This window comes from Pristiophorus japonicus, chromosome 18 (assembly GCF_044704955.1).
Source record: "Pristiophorus japonicus isolate sPriJap1 chromosome 18, sPriJap1.hap1, whole genome shotgun sequence".
Taxonomy (NCBI): domain Eukaryota; kingdom Metazoa; phylum Chordata; class Chondrichthyes; family Pristiophoridae; genus Pristiophorus; species Pristiophorus japonicus.
This window is the reverse complement of record NC_091994.1, coordinates 35,257,071-35,272,534: the sequence shown is the minus strand read 5'-3', so window position 1 is coordinate 35,272,534 and position 15,464 is coordinate 35,257,071. Positions and strand designations below refer to the sequence as shown.

General features: G+C 48.5%; 1 protein-coding gene across 1 annotated transcript in view; it reads right to left on the bottom strand.

The window, feature by feature from the left end:
• Positions 1 to 3,294: 3,294 nt before the first annotated feature.
• Positions 3,295 to 15,464, bottom strand: part of fbn2b (fibrillin 2b) — a 563,973-nt gene continuing 551,803 nt past the window's right edge. Inside the window, exons 60-66 of the mRNA XM_070859858.1 lie at positions 14,194 to 14,316; positions 11,624 to 11,740; positions 10,671 to 10,799; positions 8,628 to 8,747; positions 7,603 to 7,834; positions 5,242 to 5,413; positions 3,295 to 4,339 (exon numbers count right to left, since the gene is read on the bottom strand). Coding sequence (XP_070715959.1) covers positions 3,965 to 4,339; positions 5,242 to 5,413; positions 7,603 to 7,834; positions 8,628 to 8,747; positions 10,671 to 10,799; positions 11,624 to 11,740; positions 14,194 to 14,316 — 1,268 coding nt within the window. The 3' untranslated portion in view covers positions 3,295 to 3,964. The remainder of the gene's footprint in view (positions 4,340 to 5,241; positions 5,414 to 7,602; positions 7,835 to 8,627; positions 8,748 to 10,670; positions 10,800 to 11,623; positions 11,741 to 14,193; positions 14,317 to 15,464) is intronic.

Genomic DNA, 15,464 nt, shown 5'->3' with positions numbered 1-15,464 from the left:
CTCTATTTTACATGAAGTGGCAGTTTACAAAAGAAAAGCTACAAGGTATGAGCTCACAAAAAAAATATTTTGACAAACAGTACAAAATGTCGGTTATACATAAATATAAAATGGGAGGGACAGTGCAGGAACCCTGAATTTCAAAATTAGCACCATTGTATAGGTCAATTGCACTACTGAACAACAGGACTTCAGGTAGTCTGAGGTTGAACATGTAAATCTTTTAACATTAGCACCTTTATGAAACAGTAACTTGCCTGCACTGTGCAATCTCCATGTGGAATCATTTAAAGAGGAAAGACAAACTCAATTGTTTAATCTACGGTTGAAAAAAACATAATTGGGGGGGGGGGGGCGGTGGAGGTCAGAGGTTAAATGATTCTTCTGGTCGCTGTGTGTCATAACGCTGTAACTGTGTGGATATCCTCGCCTTGTGACTTTACGTTTCACCAATTCTGCCACGCACAGCGACCAGCAGAAAACTCCCTCCGCGATCTTTATAAACTCAAATTGGAAAAGCTACCGAGGTGTGTACTTCTTGATGTAACTGCTAAAGAAAAGAGCCGGCACAGGCATGATGGGCCGAATGGCCTCCTTTTGTGCTGTAGCATTCTACGAAAACAGGCACATTTCAAACACAGAAGATCTGCATTACTAGTTACCTGAAAGATTACCTGTCAAGGGATTTACTCCCAGACAGAACACTGCATCCATTCAGGTCATTAAAAATAGAATCAATTAAGAGGTGTACGTGTTAAACACCTTTCAGAAACAGTAAACATGACACGAGGCTGCAAGAACACAATCCACTGAGACTTGTACGGGCCTTTTTAAAAAATATATAGAAAGCCAGTACTGAATATTTTTGGTTTACCTGCTGTTATTTGGGAGCAAAGACAGGAGACGGTGATTGAGGCAGATTGTTTTCCAGCTCTGATTCTGTGTAGGTGAGTGGTGGGGTGTTGGTAAGTGGATCGCACACCCCCAGAGTCCTGCCCAGTGAGGGCTGGCTTCAGATCCCTGCTTGTGCCTCAGTTCTTCATAGAATGAGACTTTACCAAATATGGAGAGAGAGAGGGAAACAGGATCTTCCTGTGGGTCCCCTTCAAAAGAACCTGAATGTTTGGTGCAGTGTTATAACTGAGGATGTGAGGCTGATGCAGAATCATTTGCTGTATGAACTGCTTTGCAGAAAAGTTGCATGTGGCTCACGCAATCAGCTGGGTGATTCTATCAGCTACAGTACATAATCCAGTGTTTGTGTCTCACACAGCGTTTTAAGTGAGAACTGAAGCACTGAGAACCAATTTTATTTTCTATCTGCTGTATGCATTAGCAGGTCAGAATGCACTTAATCCAAAGATAATATTCCATGTGCTTCTCACTGTCAGATAGGAGGGAAGGGGAACATCCTTTCTTGGACAGGAGGATGGGGCCAATCCTCTATCTGTTGGATGGTCAGACGGGGCCAATCCTGTTTCTGTCAGGCGCTTATACGGGGCCAATCCTCTAACTATTGGGCGATAGGACAGGGCAAATCCTGTCACTGTTGGGTGGGAGGTTGGGGCCAATACTGTACCTATTGGATGGTAGGATGGGGGGGGCCAATCCTGTACCTGTTTCGGTGGTAGTACGGGGTCAATCCTCTAACTATTGGATGATAGGACAGGGCCAATCCTGTACCTGTTGGGTGGTAGGATGGGGGATGGGAATCCTGTCACTGTTGGACAGTAGGATGGGGGCCAATCCTTGCTTGAGGGCCAATCTCGCTGAGCTTACAATAAAGCAATTCCACATATTTAATTAAAAATATATTCTTTAGCCTTGTGTAAAAACCTCTTACTCTCACTGATACATTAAAAAGAGTTGGTCTACTCTGCATTGAGGTCTGCATGTCTCAGGTGAGATGGCAGCATCCTCGACTGGAATATAAGGCCGAGAATTAGGATCCTACCTTTGTCCCAGTGTTTGCAGAAAAGAACACATTTCACTGGAGCAGGAAACACACCACAGCTAAACTCCCACACTGCACGTGGAGCTTAATCCTATTGGCACAGTACAGAGGGAGCCTCAGCTGTCTGAGATCCACATGGAATATTCTTCAAGAGTCACTCAGACCTACCAGCAAACAAGCACACAGCTGGGATTCCTGAATCAGTTTCCAAAGATTCCTTTTCCTTTCATTACTGACGCTGTTTATAGGACATGGGTTTCTCACTTGTTTTCAACCAAAAAGTGGAGATTGTTAGATACTGAGAAAAGGATGCTGGGATATAATGCCATGCTTGCTCAACAAGTGCTTCCATATTAGGGACCATTGGACAAGGCCCTGCAACAACGCACACATCGCTCTTAACCCCTGACATTCCAGTGATCTATAATCATTCATCCCAACTCACTGAAGCATAATAAACACCACCAGCTCTCTGTTAGTGACTACTCATCTTATTAAAGGGGAATGTGCTTTAAGAAGATGCTGCCTCAGTGACACCTACCTGCTGTTCTATACTGAGTTGGCGAGAATTGAGCTGGAAATACCTCACTTCCAGTTTTCATGCTGACCTCAGCGGCCAGATTGCTCAGTAATAGGTGGTCAGTTTATGCAAAGATATTCATCACAAAATGGAAGCCTATGCTCCGTCTCCCATGGTCAACTATTTTGCAACTGATTCGATCTGGACAAAGGTCCCTGGTTAAGTGAATAGTTCCAATGTCAGAAGTGAAAGATTCAGAAATTTATACAAACTGGATTTCTCCACAACACAACAGCACTCTGATCAGAACAACTAACAGTCCCTGAGAATAGGACGGGCCAGAGCCAATGCCAGGGGACCCTTGAGAATAGGATGGGGCGGAGCGAACGGAAGGGTGATGAGAATAGGATGGGGGAGAGCGAACGGCCCCTGAGAATAGGATGGGGAAGAGCGAATGGCCCCTGAGAATAGGATGGGGGAGAGTGAACGTCAGGGTGATGAGAATAGGATGGGGAAGAGCGAATGGCCCCTGAGAATAGGATGGGGGAGAGTGAACGTCAGGGTGATGAGAATAGGATGGGGGAGAGTGAATGGCAGGGTGATGAGAATAGGATGGGGGAGAGTGAATGGCAGGGTGATGAGAATAGGATGGCGGAGAGCGAACGGCCTCTGAGAATAGGATGGGGGAGAGCGAACAGGAGGGTGATGAGAATAGGATGGGCTGACGACAGGGTGCCCTGAGAATAGTACGGGGGAGAGCTAACGGACCCTGAGAATAGGATGAGCCAGAGCGAACATCAGGGTGATGAGAATAGGATGGCGGAGAGCGAACGGCCCCTGAGAATAGGATGGGGGAGAGTGAACGGCAGGGTGATGAGAATAGGATGGGCCGGTCACTGAAAGAGGACCAAGTTACTTAATAAAAAAATAAAATCAGATTCCTTCAGGTTCTCCGATTCTTTGTTTCAATTTAATTACTAATGACATTAGTTAATAATGCAATGTGGAAATGTAAGTTATTCCTCTCTCTAAATACAAAGCAAACTCCTTTGCATCTCTGACTCAATAGCATCCATTCACTTAAATCCACCAACACCCTTATCCTCACTGACCCTCCAATCCCAATGCTGTGTGTTTATTTTGCTCCAATATAGTTGACCCCTTCAGTAAGCACTTTCTAATTTAAATCACGGCATTAAAAGGAAAACTGGTCAAAACAAGGAATTTCAAACCTTAACTTTAAATATGAATTGGTCCTTCTCAATTGGTGTCTGATCATCTGCTGTACATGCGGAAACTGTGGCACACTCCCGAAGATATTGTTCAGTCCCCAGTACATAGCCTAAGTGAAGAGGATTGTTGTGTAAAGACTTTGTTGAGCTGACACAGCCCACTATCCCATCATCAAGTTTAGTGTTGAGAGGTTGGTGCTGAGGTGCTATTTAAAATGGTGGGTTTTTTCCCCCACCAAGGGTGATAAGACAAGAACATTAAAGAAGATGAATTTGAAGCTTCATTCGGAGGGCCTCGCCGATATCACCCACGAGGTAGTCAACGTCATTCTCATCTTCCAGCTTCAGGAGGTCCCTCTTCCTGTACAGGGGCATACTGGAAATCTCCAGTGTGTACTTTCCTCGCATGGCCTTTTTGCGGCTTAGATGGAGGTAACTGAGTCCATTCTTCTGGTGGATTCTGAAGAAGCTGGCTTCGTTCCCGCTGGAGATGATGTACCGCACATGGTTTTCCAGGGGCTCGATGGCTGGCAGGAATTCCATGATATGATCGTGGATTCCCATGTCCGAGATATTCACATTCAATGGGATTGGTGCATCAGTGTCCAAGCTAGCCAGACTAACCTTGTGATTCTGTTATTAAAAAAAAAATGAGCTCAATAAATCTGCTTTCAGGGGACAGCTTTTGACATTTCCAAGAAATTGTTAGTTAATTATAATCTGTCAGGCCCAAAAACCTGTTGCATTTTGATCAACCCCACCTTGTCATCATATCCCTCATCGCCACAAACCCAGCTTCTAACCATATTCCTCAACCCCACCAAACCATTTTCCCACTATATCTCTCATCACTTTTCTCTTCAAAAGGACTATTGTTCCCATTGATACTGCCCACTTCAATACCCTTCCCTGGGAACTTATTCCACAAATCAATTACCCTGATTTTCCTTCTTGTTTCATCATTTTTAAGTTGTGTTCCCTGCGATTTGAACTCTTCAGCATAGTGATCAATATTCTAAATTCCCTTTGTAATTTTGAAAACTTCAATTAAAGCATTCTGAAATCACCTTTTCAAAGAAAATAAGACCAATTTCCTTAAACTTTCTTCCTAATTTTAGTGCGTGCTGTCCAGAATAATTCTGTCCCAATTAATGGTGGTTGACTAACTCAAGAATTGCACAGTTGGAAGTTCACACTGGGGTCACCCGAGATGAGAGAGTAAACCGAGGCCCCGGCTGCCCACTCAGGTAGATGTAAAAGATCCCATGGCACTATTTGAAGAAGAGCAAGGAAATCTCACAGTGTCCAGGCAAACATTCCTTCTTCAAACAGTGCCCGCCAACAAGCCATTCATCTCATTTGCTGTTTTGGGGACCTTACTATGCACAAAGTGGCTGCTGCATTTACCTACAAAACAATAACTGTAATTAACTGTAATAGGTCATTGTATGTGAAGTGCTGTGAGGTGTTTCTGAGTCACAAAATATATAAACACATGCCATTCTTCTTTGGTTCTGGGTGTTTCCTGAAATTACCTCATGCGATTCAGTGCCATTTGTGTTTCTCCGGTGCCTGCCTCTCTTGGGATAGCCATTGATCTTGCATTCATAGCATGTCTCAGGGGACAGCACATTCTCCTCATCCACCTCTTCCTCCTCCACGGGCAGGTAGTGACCATTCCCGAACCCCATTCCAGTTATACAGTGTCTGAACAGGTAATCAACAGCAGCACAGACGCAAAAAACACTTAGTACAGATTCTAATCATATCAATTACAATAACTGTATATTGAAGTATTTGGATATATTTTTCTATATTTGACATTTAACCCCCATCTCCTGAAGGTACTCACTAGGGTACAGTTGTGTGGGCAATGGTCACCCCCTCATCCCTCTGGTACTCCAACACTTCCATTGAAACCCATCCCTCCAGTACCCTTAGTCTCCCATTGAAACCCAATCCCTCCAGTACCCTTAGTCTCCCATTGAAACCCAATCCCTTTAGTACCCTTCGTCTCCCATTGGAGCGCATCCCTCCAGTACCCTTAGTCTCCCATTGAAACCCATCCCTTTAGTACCCTTAGTCTCCCATTGAAACCCAATCCCTCCAGTACCATTAGTCTCCCATTGGAGCCTATCCCTCCAGTACCATTAGTCTCTCATTGGAGCCTATCCCTCCAGTACCATTAGTCTCCCATTGAAACCCATCCCTTTAGTACTCTTAGTCTCCCATTGGAGCCCCTCCCTCCAGTACCATTTAGTCTCTCATTGAAACCCATCCCTTTAGTACCCTTAATCTCCCATTCGAGCCCCTCCCTCCAGTACCCTGAAGCCCATTGAAGTCCATCCCTCCGGTACCCCGAGTCTCTCATTCTAACATCTGTAATTTAAATTCATGCCCTCCGATTCTGGCTGTAATATTCTGGATTTTCCTTCTCTACGATCACAATCACAGAGGAGATCATTTGTGACTTTGAACATGGAATTTCAGGAGAGATGGACGTGGAGCGGGAGGCAATTACACACTCGAGAACCTGAGAGAGGAAAGGGAGTTTGGTGAGAATAGATGCAGATTTTGAGGGGGGGGAATGTAATGATGCTGGTTTTGAAGGGAAGCGGAATGGTGCCTAAGAAAAGAGAATTATTGACTATGTCAGTTAGCATGGGAGCAACATGCGGAGTAGATCAAAGGAGCAGATGAAATTAGCTTTGAGAGGGCAGAGGGGGAGACAGGCGAGAAATCGCAAAAGGTCGGGGGTCTGCACTTTATTAATGCAAGTTGTTCCTGTTGTTGAAGCTGAAAATAAACTATATTGTAGGGAATTCCACTCTAAACACCCTCAAAGAAGTCAGAGATCTTTCAGATAGGATCTTATCATTCCAAATCCAGGCTGGTCCTTATTAGATTATAATGATTAAATTATTACTCTACCTCTTCCAGCTAACTCTGCATTGGATTCCATTATTTTACACATATGCCAACAGAAACAACCTGCATTGATACCCTAGTAAAATGTCCTAAGGCGCTTCACAGGAATGTAATCAGACAAAGAATATTGTCACTGAGCCAAAGAGACAGTAGAACAGGTGACTGAATGCTTGGTCAAAGAGGTAGGTTTTAAGGAGCATCTTAAAGGAGAGAGAGACGGAGATGTTTAGGGAGGAAATGCCAGAACTTACGGCCTAGACGGCTGATATATCTGTAGTTACTTAGCTAAGATTTGTTGCCCTTTTTAAATATAGGCACTACGCCTGCCGCTTCCAATCACCAGTGCTTAATCATTTCTGCTTGATGTTGGCCACTGCTCTGCAAATCTCCGCTGTGTGTATCCCTCAGCTCCCTCAATGCAGGATATGTGCCACCTGGTCAGAGCTTTTATAACTTACTCTGTCATTTACGTTTTCACTCTGACAATCGCTACCTGAATCTTGTGAGGACAAGGTAGGGGGCAGGGTGGGGCACCTGTACAGGGACATGGAGATGGAGTTGTATGCAAAGAATGAGACTCACGGAAACGTGTTTAAATTGCCTCACTCCTCAAACACTCCCCACAAAGGAATTTACAATCTCTTCTCTGGTCAGTGATGGACTCACTTGAGATTCTCCTTTTGGTCCCTCCTACTCATAATGAAATAATAAAGTGTTGGTGCTGGAGGAAGAGAGGGAGATGTGTTATGTATGTGGTCATGGACAAGACAGTGCTAGCAGCATTTAAGGGGAAATGGTCCAAAGAATTTGATTAAACCTCAATTTATTTTCAGATTTTGAGAATCTTATCAAATATCAGATTAGGCATTCGTTCAATTGTTTCAGACCTTATTATCAAACAGGGCTATAGTACCTCAGCTCTCCCTCCCCTCCCCCACCCCGAGGCGGCTCGTTGGCGTGTTACTTACCCTTGGCCCACCCTGAAGTACCCTCCTGGGCAGCCGCAGAGGTAGCCGCCGTCTGTGTTGGAGCAGCCATAAGAGCAGGGGTTTCCAGAGGCCGAGCACTCATTCACATCCTGACATCCCCCGGCGTATTGGTCAAAATCAAACCCAGACGGACAGAGGCATTTGTAGCTGCCCAGAGTGTTATAACAGGAGGCTGCGCCACAGGCAGTGGGATTGCTGCATTCATTCTCATCTGAAAAACAGTCAAAGCGAGATTAGCGACACAACGTCTTCAATAATATTCAGCATCTTCCTCCCCTCCTGACAGCACTGACACTCGCGTGGGACCAATCAAGCACAGCCATCCTCTGCTACTGCACCTGCGACAATTCTTTGTGTGTCGGCCGAGGCAGCCAGCCAGCCTATAATAATATGCTCTTCAATTGTTGGGAATGGAAAGGTGCATCATGGCTCATCGTGCACTTGTGCAATGTCCAACTATGTGGATTTCCGAGCAAGGGTTATTAGATAGTGATCAGGAGAGGGAATGCTTGCTGAACCTCACTCCTCCCTAGCCCAGGGTCACGGAGGCCAATTGGAGCACTCCTATTGTTGCCTCGGCCCAGGCCAGCTATCTCAGCAGACCAGGGATTGACTGAGGGAACTTTCCGAATGGTCTAGCACCACACTGGGTGCGGCATTTCCCACTTTTTATCTCTAATTTTTTTCTCCTCTCTTTTCTATCTTTCCTACTCACACATGACGCTCTGAGACTGAAGGGGCAGGAAGGTAACCTGCTTACAGTAACTCATGCTCAGACATGACCTCACTCCACTTCACCAAGATTGGTGAGTCACTGTTTAGGCGATAGTGTGGATCAACCCACAAGCTTCCAATGCATTACAGTGCAGCCCACCAATGGACACTGCCAGGTTTGCCCAACTTAAGCTATTGGCAGGTTAAGATGAAGTTGCCCTGTCGCCCTCAGTTCCATTAATACTGAAGTTGTCCTGACCTCGCTCAGTCCCAAGAGCTCCGATACTTGCCCACACATTGGTTCCACTGGTAGTGCTGCATGTAGCCTTGAGGGCAGCTACATCTGTATCCACCCAACATGTTCTGGCAGCCATGCTGGCAGCGGTGGTTCCCGTCGCATTCATCAACATCTGCGGGTTGGAGAGTAAGGAAAGTCGGTGAGATGTCAAGTGAGATCTGGCACTGAGCCAGGATGAAGCAGAGCTGCATCTGAATGTACCTTTACCTACAGGGACCAAACATGCAGTCTCAAGATCTTTAGAAACTTAAACACTGGGGGCCGTGGACCTGAACCAGAGACCCTTATCATCCATTCAACATAAGATGGTCAAGGTGTGGTCTTTAACCCAAGTGACATTCCAAAATAGGAGCAAGTGGCTTCTATAGGTCCTTACACCACAATCAACAGGTCACTGTGATTTGCACACTAGGTTAGGAAAAGATTCCTCTTAGGATTCATGAATATGATTCATTGGTATTGTTGTTCATCCAATGTGCGTTATCTAATTTAATAGTCCTTTAAACAATATCATTTGAATCTAAGCTTCGGAGTTTTGAATCTGGCCTTTCTAAGTTTGAAACAGTTTGTAGCTAGTAAACTGCATGCTGTTATTTTGGCCTGGAATTAGTGTCATCTGGATGGGAGAGGAGTTTGGGGTAGAACCTCATGCCACCAGGTCTCCACCCTCCTGACCTGTGATAAATTCTGATAGAGTTGGGGAGTGGCTGCTGAACTTGATCTGACCTGAAGCTGGAACTGGTCGGATGGAACTAGGATTTGGGGCAGGGTCAGGATGAGGATAGATGGGAAGGTACATAGGAACATTAGAAATAGGAGCAAGAGTAGGCCATTTGGCCCCTTGAGCCTGCCCTGCCATTTAATAAGATCATGGCTGATCTGATCTTGGGCTCACTCCATTTCCCTGCCTGCTCTCCATAACCTTTCACTCTCTTATCGCTAAAAATCTGTCTATCTCCACCTTAAGTATATTCAATGACCCTGTCTCTACAGCTCTCTGGGGCAGAGAATTCCACAGATTTACAATCCTCAGAGAGAAGAAATTCCTTCTCATCTCCATTCTAAATGGAGGGAGGAACTTAATACAATCATTATCACTAATGAAGTAGTACTAGGTAAAATAATGGGACTAAAAGGTGGACAAGTCCCCTGGACCTGATGGCTTACATCCTTGGGTCTTAAAAGAAGTGGCTGCAGAGATAGTGGATGGATGTAATCTACCAAAATTCCCTGGATTCTGGGGCGGTCCCAGCGGATTGGAAAACCGCAAATGTAATGCCCCTATTTAAAAAAGGAGGCAGACAGAAAGCAGGAAACTATAGACCAGTTAGCCTAACATCGGTCATTGGGAAAATGCTGGAGTTCATTAAGGAAGCAGTAGCAGGACATTTGGAAAAGCATAATTCAATCAAGCAGAGTCAGCATGGTTTTATGAAAGGGAAATCATGTTTGACAAATTTGCTGGAGTTCTTTGAGGATGTTTCGCGTAGAGTGGATAAGGGGGAACCATTGGATGTGGTGAATTTGGATTTGCAGAAGGCATTCGATAAGGTGCCACATAAAAAGGTTACTGCACAAGATAATTCATGGGGTTGGGGGTATTATATTAGCATGGATATAGGATTGGCTAACTAACAGAAAACAGAGAGTTGGGATAAATGGGTCATTTTCCAGTTGGCAAACAGTGACTAGTGGGGTGCCGCTGGAATCAGTGCTGGGTCCCCAACTATTTACAATCTATATTCATGACTTGGATGAATGGACCGAATGTAATGTGGCCAAGTTTGCTGATGATGCAAAGATGGGTGGGAAAGCAAATTGTGGGGAGGCCACAAAAAATCTGCAAAGGGATATAGATAGGCTAAGTGAGTGGGTAAAAATTTGGCAGCTAGAGTATATTGTGATAAAATATGAGGTTATCCACTTTGGACCAAGGACACTGTCCATTTAATTATTAAACTAATTTTTCAGCCCCTCTGAAATAAAATGCTTCCTGTCCAATTTACCGTCCTATAAACACTTCCACTCTTTGTACCTTCACAGTTGAGACCAGTGCCATCCAACGAGAATCCTTTCTGGCAATCACAGCTGAAGCTTCCTGGCGTGTTCTGGCATGAGCCCTTTGAACCACAGACGCTGGCCTGACCCATGCATTCATTGTTGTCTGTTAACAAGAGAAAGAAAAAGTTACATTACTAAAGGACACCGCTGATTGACTTCTAATTACACCAGGTATATTCTACATGGTGGAGGGGCGGGTACAAGGCTGAGCTCGACCCTGTCCTCCACCACTGTCCACACGCATTTCCAGCAGGGGCCAATGGAAAGTGAATGGAGCAAGAACCATGGTTAATATTTCCTCAGATGCACTGAGGCCAATGGTAGCACGCCTATCGGAATCCCAACTTGGATCAGCTAACTTTGCACAGCTCGGCAAACCTATCTGGGACCTTCCTGCTCTGTGTGGGCCCGTGTTACATTGGGCAGAGCGTTTACCCATCAGCCCACACTGGGCAGTGTGTTTACCCATCAGCCCACACTGGGCAAAGCGTTTACCCACCAGCCCACACTGGGCAAAGCATTTACCCACCCAATCCACACTGGGCAGGGTATTTACCCACCCAACCCACACTGGGCAGGGTATTTACCCACCCAACCCACACTGGGCAGGGTATTTACCCACCCAACCCACACTGGGCAGGACATTTACCCACCCAACCCACACTGGGCAGGACATTTACCCACCTACCAATGTGGAGCTCCATTCTATTTATGGGGGAAACCCACCTTCCGAACTGGAATTCCTGGTGGTGTCAATGCTTTGACAGCCATCGTCTGTTTTACATGGTGGAGTGGTTCAGGACTGCCCTGAACTGACCCACCAGGCAATAAGGGATAACAGTGAACACTTCAAACTGACTCAAACATGAACCAATCCAGGTTTGAAAGCGATTTGACTGTCCCTTGTAATTGCTCACGTTTACTCACCAATGCACGACGTGTGGTGTTGTGTGAAACCAGGCGGACACTTGCACGTGAAGGATCCTATAGTGTTAACACACAGGAACTGACAGTTGTGCTGTTTAGTTGAACATTCATCAAGATCTATGGAGGAAATAAATGGAAAAAAAATTAGGAATAACTCCAGGGGATGACGAGGGGCTCCGGATGGAGCTGGTCGAGGGGCTCCGGATGGAGCTGGTCGAGCGGCCCCGGATGGAGGGGATTGAGGAGCTCAGGATGGAGCGGGTCGAGGGGCCCCAGATGGAGGGGATTAAGGAGCTCAGGATGGAGCGGGTCGAGGGGCCCCGGATGGAGGGGGTCGAGGGGCCTTGGAAGGAGGGGGTCGAGGGGCCCCGGATGGAGCAGGTCGAGGGGCCCCGGATGAAGGGGGTCGAGGGGCTCCGGATGGAGGGGGTCGAGGGGCCTCGGATGGAGGGGTCGAGGGGCCCCGGATGGAGGGGGTCGAGGGGCCCCAGATGGAGGGGGTCGAGGGGTCCCGGATGGAGGGGGTCGAGGGGCCCCGGATGGAGGGGGTCGAGGGGCCCCGGATGGAGGGGGTCGAGGGGTCCCGGATGGAGGGGGTCGAGGGGCCCTGGATGGAGTGGGTCGAGGGGCCCCGGATGGAGCGGGTCGAGGGGCTCCGGATGGAGGGGGTCGAGGGGCTCCGGATGGAGGGGGTCGAGGGGCTCCGGAGGGAGCGGGTCGAGGGGCCCCGGATGGAGGGGGTCGAGGGGCTCCGGATGGAGGAGGTCAAGGGGCCCCAGATGGAGGGGTCGAGGGGCTCCGGAGGGATGGGGTTGAGGGGCCCCAGATGGAGGGGTCGAGGGGCTCCGGAGGGAGGGGGTTGAGGGGCCCCAGATGGAGGGGTCGAGGGGCTCCGGAGGGAGCGGGTCGAGGGGCTCCAGATGGAGGGGGTTGAGGGGCTCCGGAGGGAGCGGGTCGAGGGGCCCCGGATGGAGGGGGTCGAGGGGCTCCGGATGGAGGAGGTCAAGGAGCCCCAGATGGAGGGGTCGAGGGGCCCCGGATGGAAGGGGTCGAGGGGCTCCGGATGGTGGGGGTTGAGGGGCCCCAGATGGAGGGGTCGAGGGGCCCCGGATGGAGGGGGTTGAGGGGCCCCAGATGGAGGGGTCGAGGGGCCCCGGATGGAAGGGGTCGAGGGGCTCTGGATGGAGGGGGTCGAGGGGCCCCGGATGGAGGGGGTCGAGGGGCTCCGGATGGAGGGGGCGAGGGGCCCCGGATGGAAGGGGTCGAGGGGCTCCGGATGGAAGGGGTCGAGGGGCTCCGGATGGAGGGGGTCGAGGGGCTCCGGATGGAGGGGGCGAGGGGCCCCGGATGGAAGGGGTCGAGGGGCTCCGGATGGAAGGGGTCGAGGGGCTCCGGATGGAGGGGGCGAGGGGCCCCGGATGGAAGGGGTCGAGGGGCTCCGGATGGAAGGGGTCGAGGAGCCCCAGATGGAGGGGTCGAGGGGCCCCGGATGGAAGGGGTCGAGGGTCTCCGGATGGTGGGGGTTGAGGGGCCCCAGATGGAGGGGTCGAGAGGCCCCGGATGGAGGGGGTTGAGGGGCCCCAGATGGAGGGGTCGAGGGGCCCCGGATGGAAGGGGTCGAGGGGCTCCGGATGGAGGGGGTTGAGGGGCCCCAGATGGAGGGGTCGAGGGCTGATTTTTCTCCCCCCGTCAGTGCAATCAGGCAGTGTGCCCTTGACTGGGCTGCACTGAGCACAGCTGAATTCCTGGATTCGGCCTCGTTACCTGGGGGGGTGGAATGGGCGTGAACCTGTCACTGTCTGACACACCTGCAGCAGCACAATGCCTACCAGCTTTGGGACCCCCAGCCCCACCGGTGCCCCTTGCTGTCCCCAGTGCCAGCAGCCCACCACCACCAACTCTCCTCGAACACACCAGGTGCAATTCCCACAAATGACGAGAGGCATTAACATGTCACTTTTGCATCATTTACATACAATTTAAATGCATCTGCCATTTTCAGACGGGAGCTTCCCACCTCTGCCATGGATGCCCCTCAAGCACAAAAGGGGTGGAGACCCGCTGCTACTGGTCTCTGCTGATTTCCTCTGTTAAACCATGTGCTGATGGATAAAGTACTGTTTTTTTTGGAGTGTAGTCACTGTTGTAATGTAGGAAATGCGGCAGCCAATTTGCGCACAGAAAGCTCCCACAAACAGCAATGTGATAATGACCAGGTAATCTGTTTTTTTTTTATGTTGGTTGCAGGGTAAATATTGGTCAGGATACAAGTGAGTATTCCCCTGCTCTTCTTTGAAATAGTGCCATGGGATCTTTTACACCCACCTGAGAGGGCAGATGGTTTTAATGCCTCATCCGAAAGACAGGTCCCCGACAGTGCAGCACTCCCTCAGCACTGCACTGGAAGTGTCGGCCTGAATTTTGTACTCAAGTCGCTAGAGTGGGACTTGAACCTATAACCTTCCGACTCAGAGGTGAGAGTGCTACCCACTGAGCCACAGACACAATTAGGTGTTTTGTGTTGCCCCAGCACACGGAATGTGTGACGCTGTAGTGCCTCAGCCCCCTACCTCGACACGTCTTGCCATCTTCCTGCAGGATGTAGCCTCGTGGGCATGAGCACTGGTAGCTGCCTTCTGTATTCTTGCAGATGAAGTTGCACGGTTTGGGCGACTGTGCACACTCATCGAGATCTGTGAGGATGTGATGAGGAAGAAGATGTTAACGTTCTGAATTACTCTTGGTGGTCCCATGAACCCAGTCCCATCAGAATCAGCATGAACCTACAGCTAAGATCAGCTGATGCAGCACAGATTGTGTCCTCTGTTACACGCCAGGCAGTGCCTTCGCCCAGTGAACCAGCAGCCGATGCTGAAGTGACACTGCTGCCCTGCAGGAAACAGCTGGGGCCAGCCTCACAAACTGTGACAGCAGTATGTTCGAAACACAGGCACCCACAAGCAAAGCAGTGACTGGAATTGTGGGTCCCAGCACCCCAAAGGGTGCTTGAACCTAGTACAAGAGGCTCGCCAGGAACTCACATACATGACCGACTTCATCATCACTTTTAGATTACAGAGATTTCAGTATTTGTCCATTTTGTAAATTAGCGCTGATTTAAATTCTGCAGCTTTGTGCTTCTCGCCGCTCGTGCTGAACAATGAAAAGCTTGCTGATAGTCATCATCTGGTTCTCATTCAATCATCCAACCTAGTCTCACAGGAAGCAGTTAACTGGACATACTGGTCTCCATTAAGATTGGAATCCCTTCCTCAAATAAAGTCTCTACAATTTCCCCCAACAATTCACCATGGAGGCAAATCCCAGACAAGTTTTGAAGCCTGCTCCCTTATCTGGAGAGACTTCTCTCCCCTTCCAAATGCCTCAATAGGGCACAAGTAAATGTTTCTCGTATGATAGGTGATCCCTCTCCACCTCAAGTCACTTGCTCTCTACCACAGCTTGCTTTGTCTCTCTTTGTTTTATTGATACTACTATGATCGGTAATTCTCAGAACTTTGCTCTCTTGTTCCTCTTAAGCTCCAACTGTCCGGTCCTGCTGCACTCTTTCTCCTCCCTGCATCCTTACTGTGCTGAAATCGAGGCTCATCGCACCCAAACCCTAACCCATTCTTTCCAAGGATCTGAAAACTGTGGAATCCCTCCGCTCCCTCCCAAAATCTGCAGGCTTTTATAACCCAAGCCTGGGTCACCTTATCTCTTTTTCCTGACTTGCCTCGTCTTCTCTCTGACTCTTTCCAACATTAGTGACGTCCAGCACTTAGGGCCTTGGGCTATCACTTGGGTTTGTCAATATATAAAAAAAAGAATGTACCTTTCT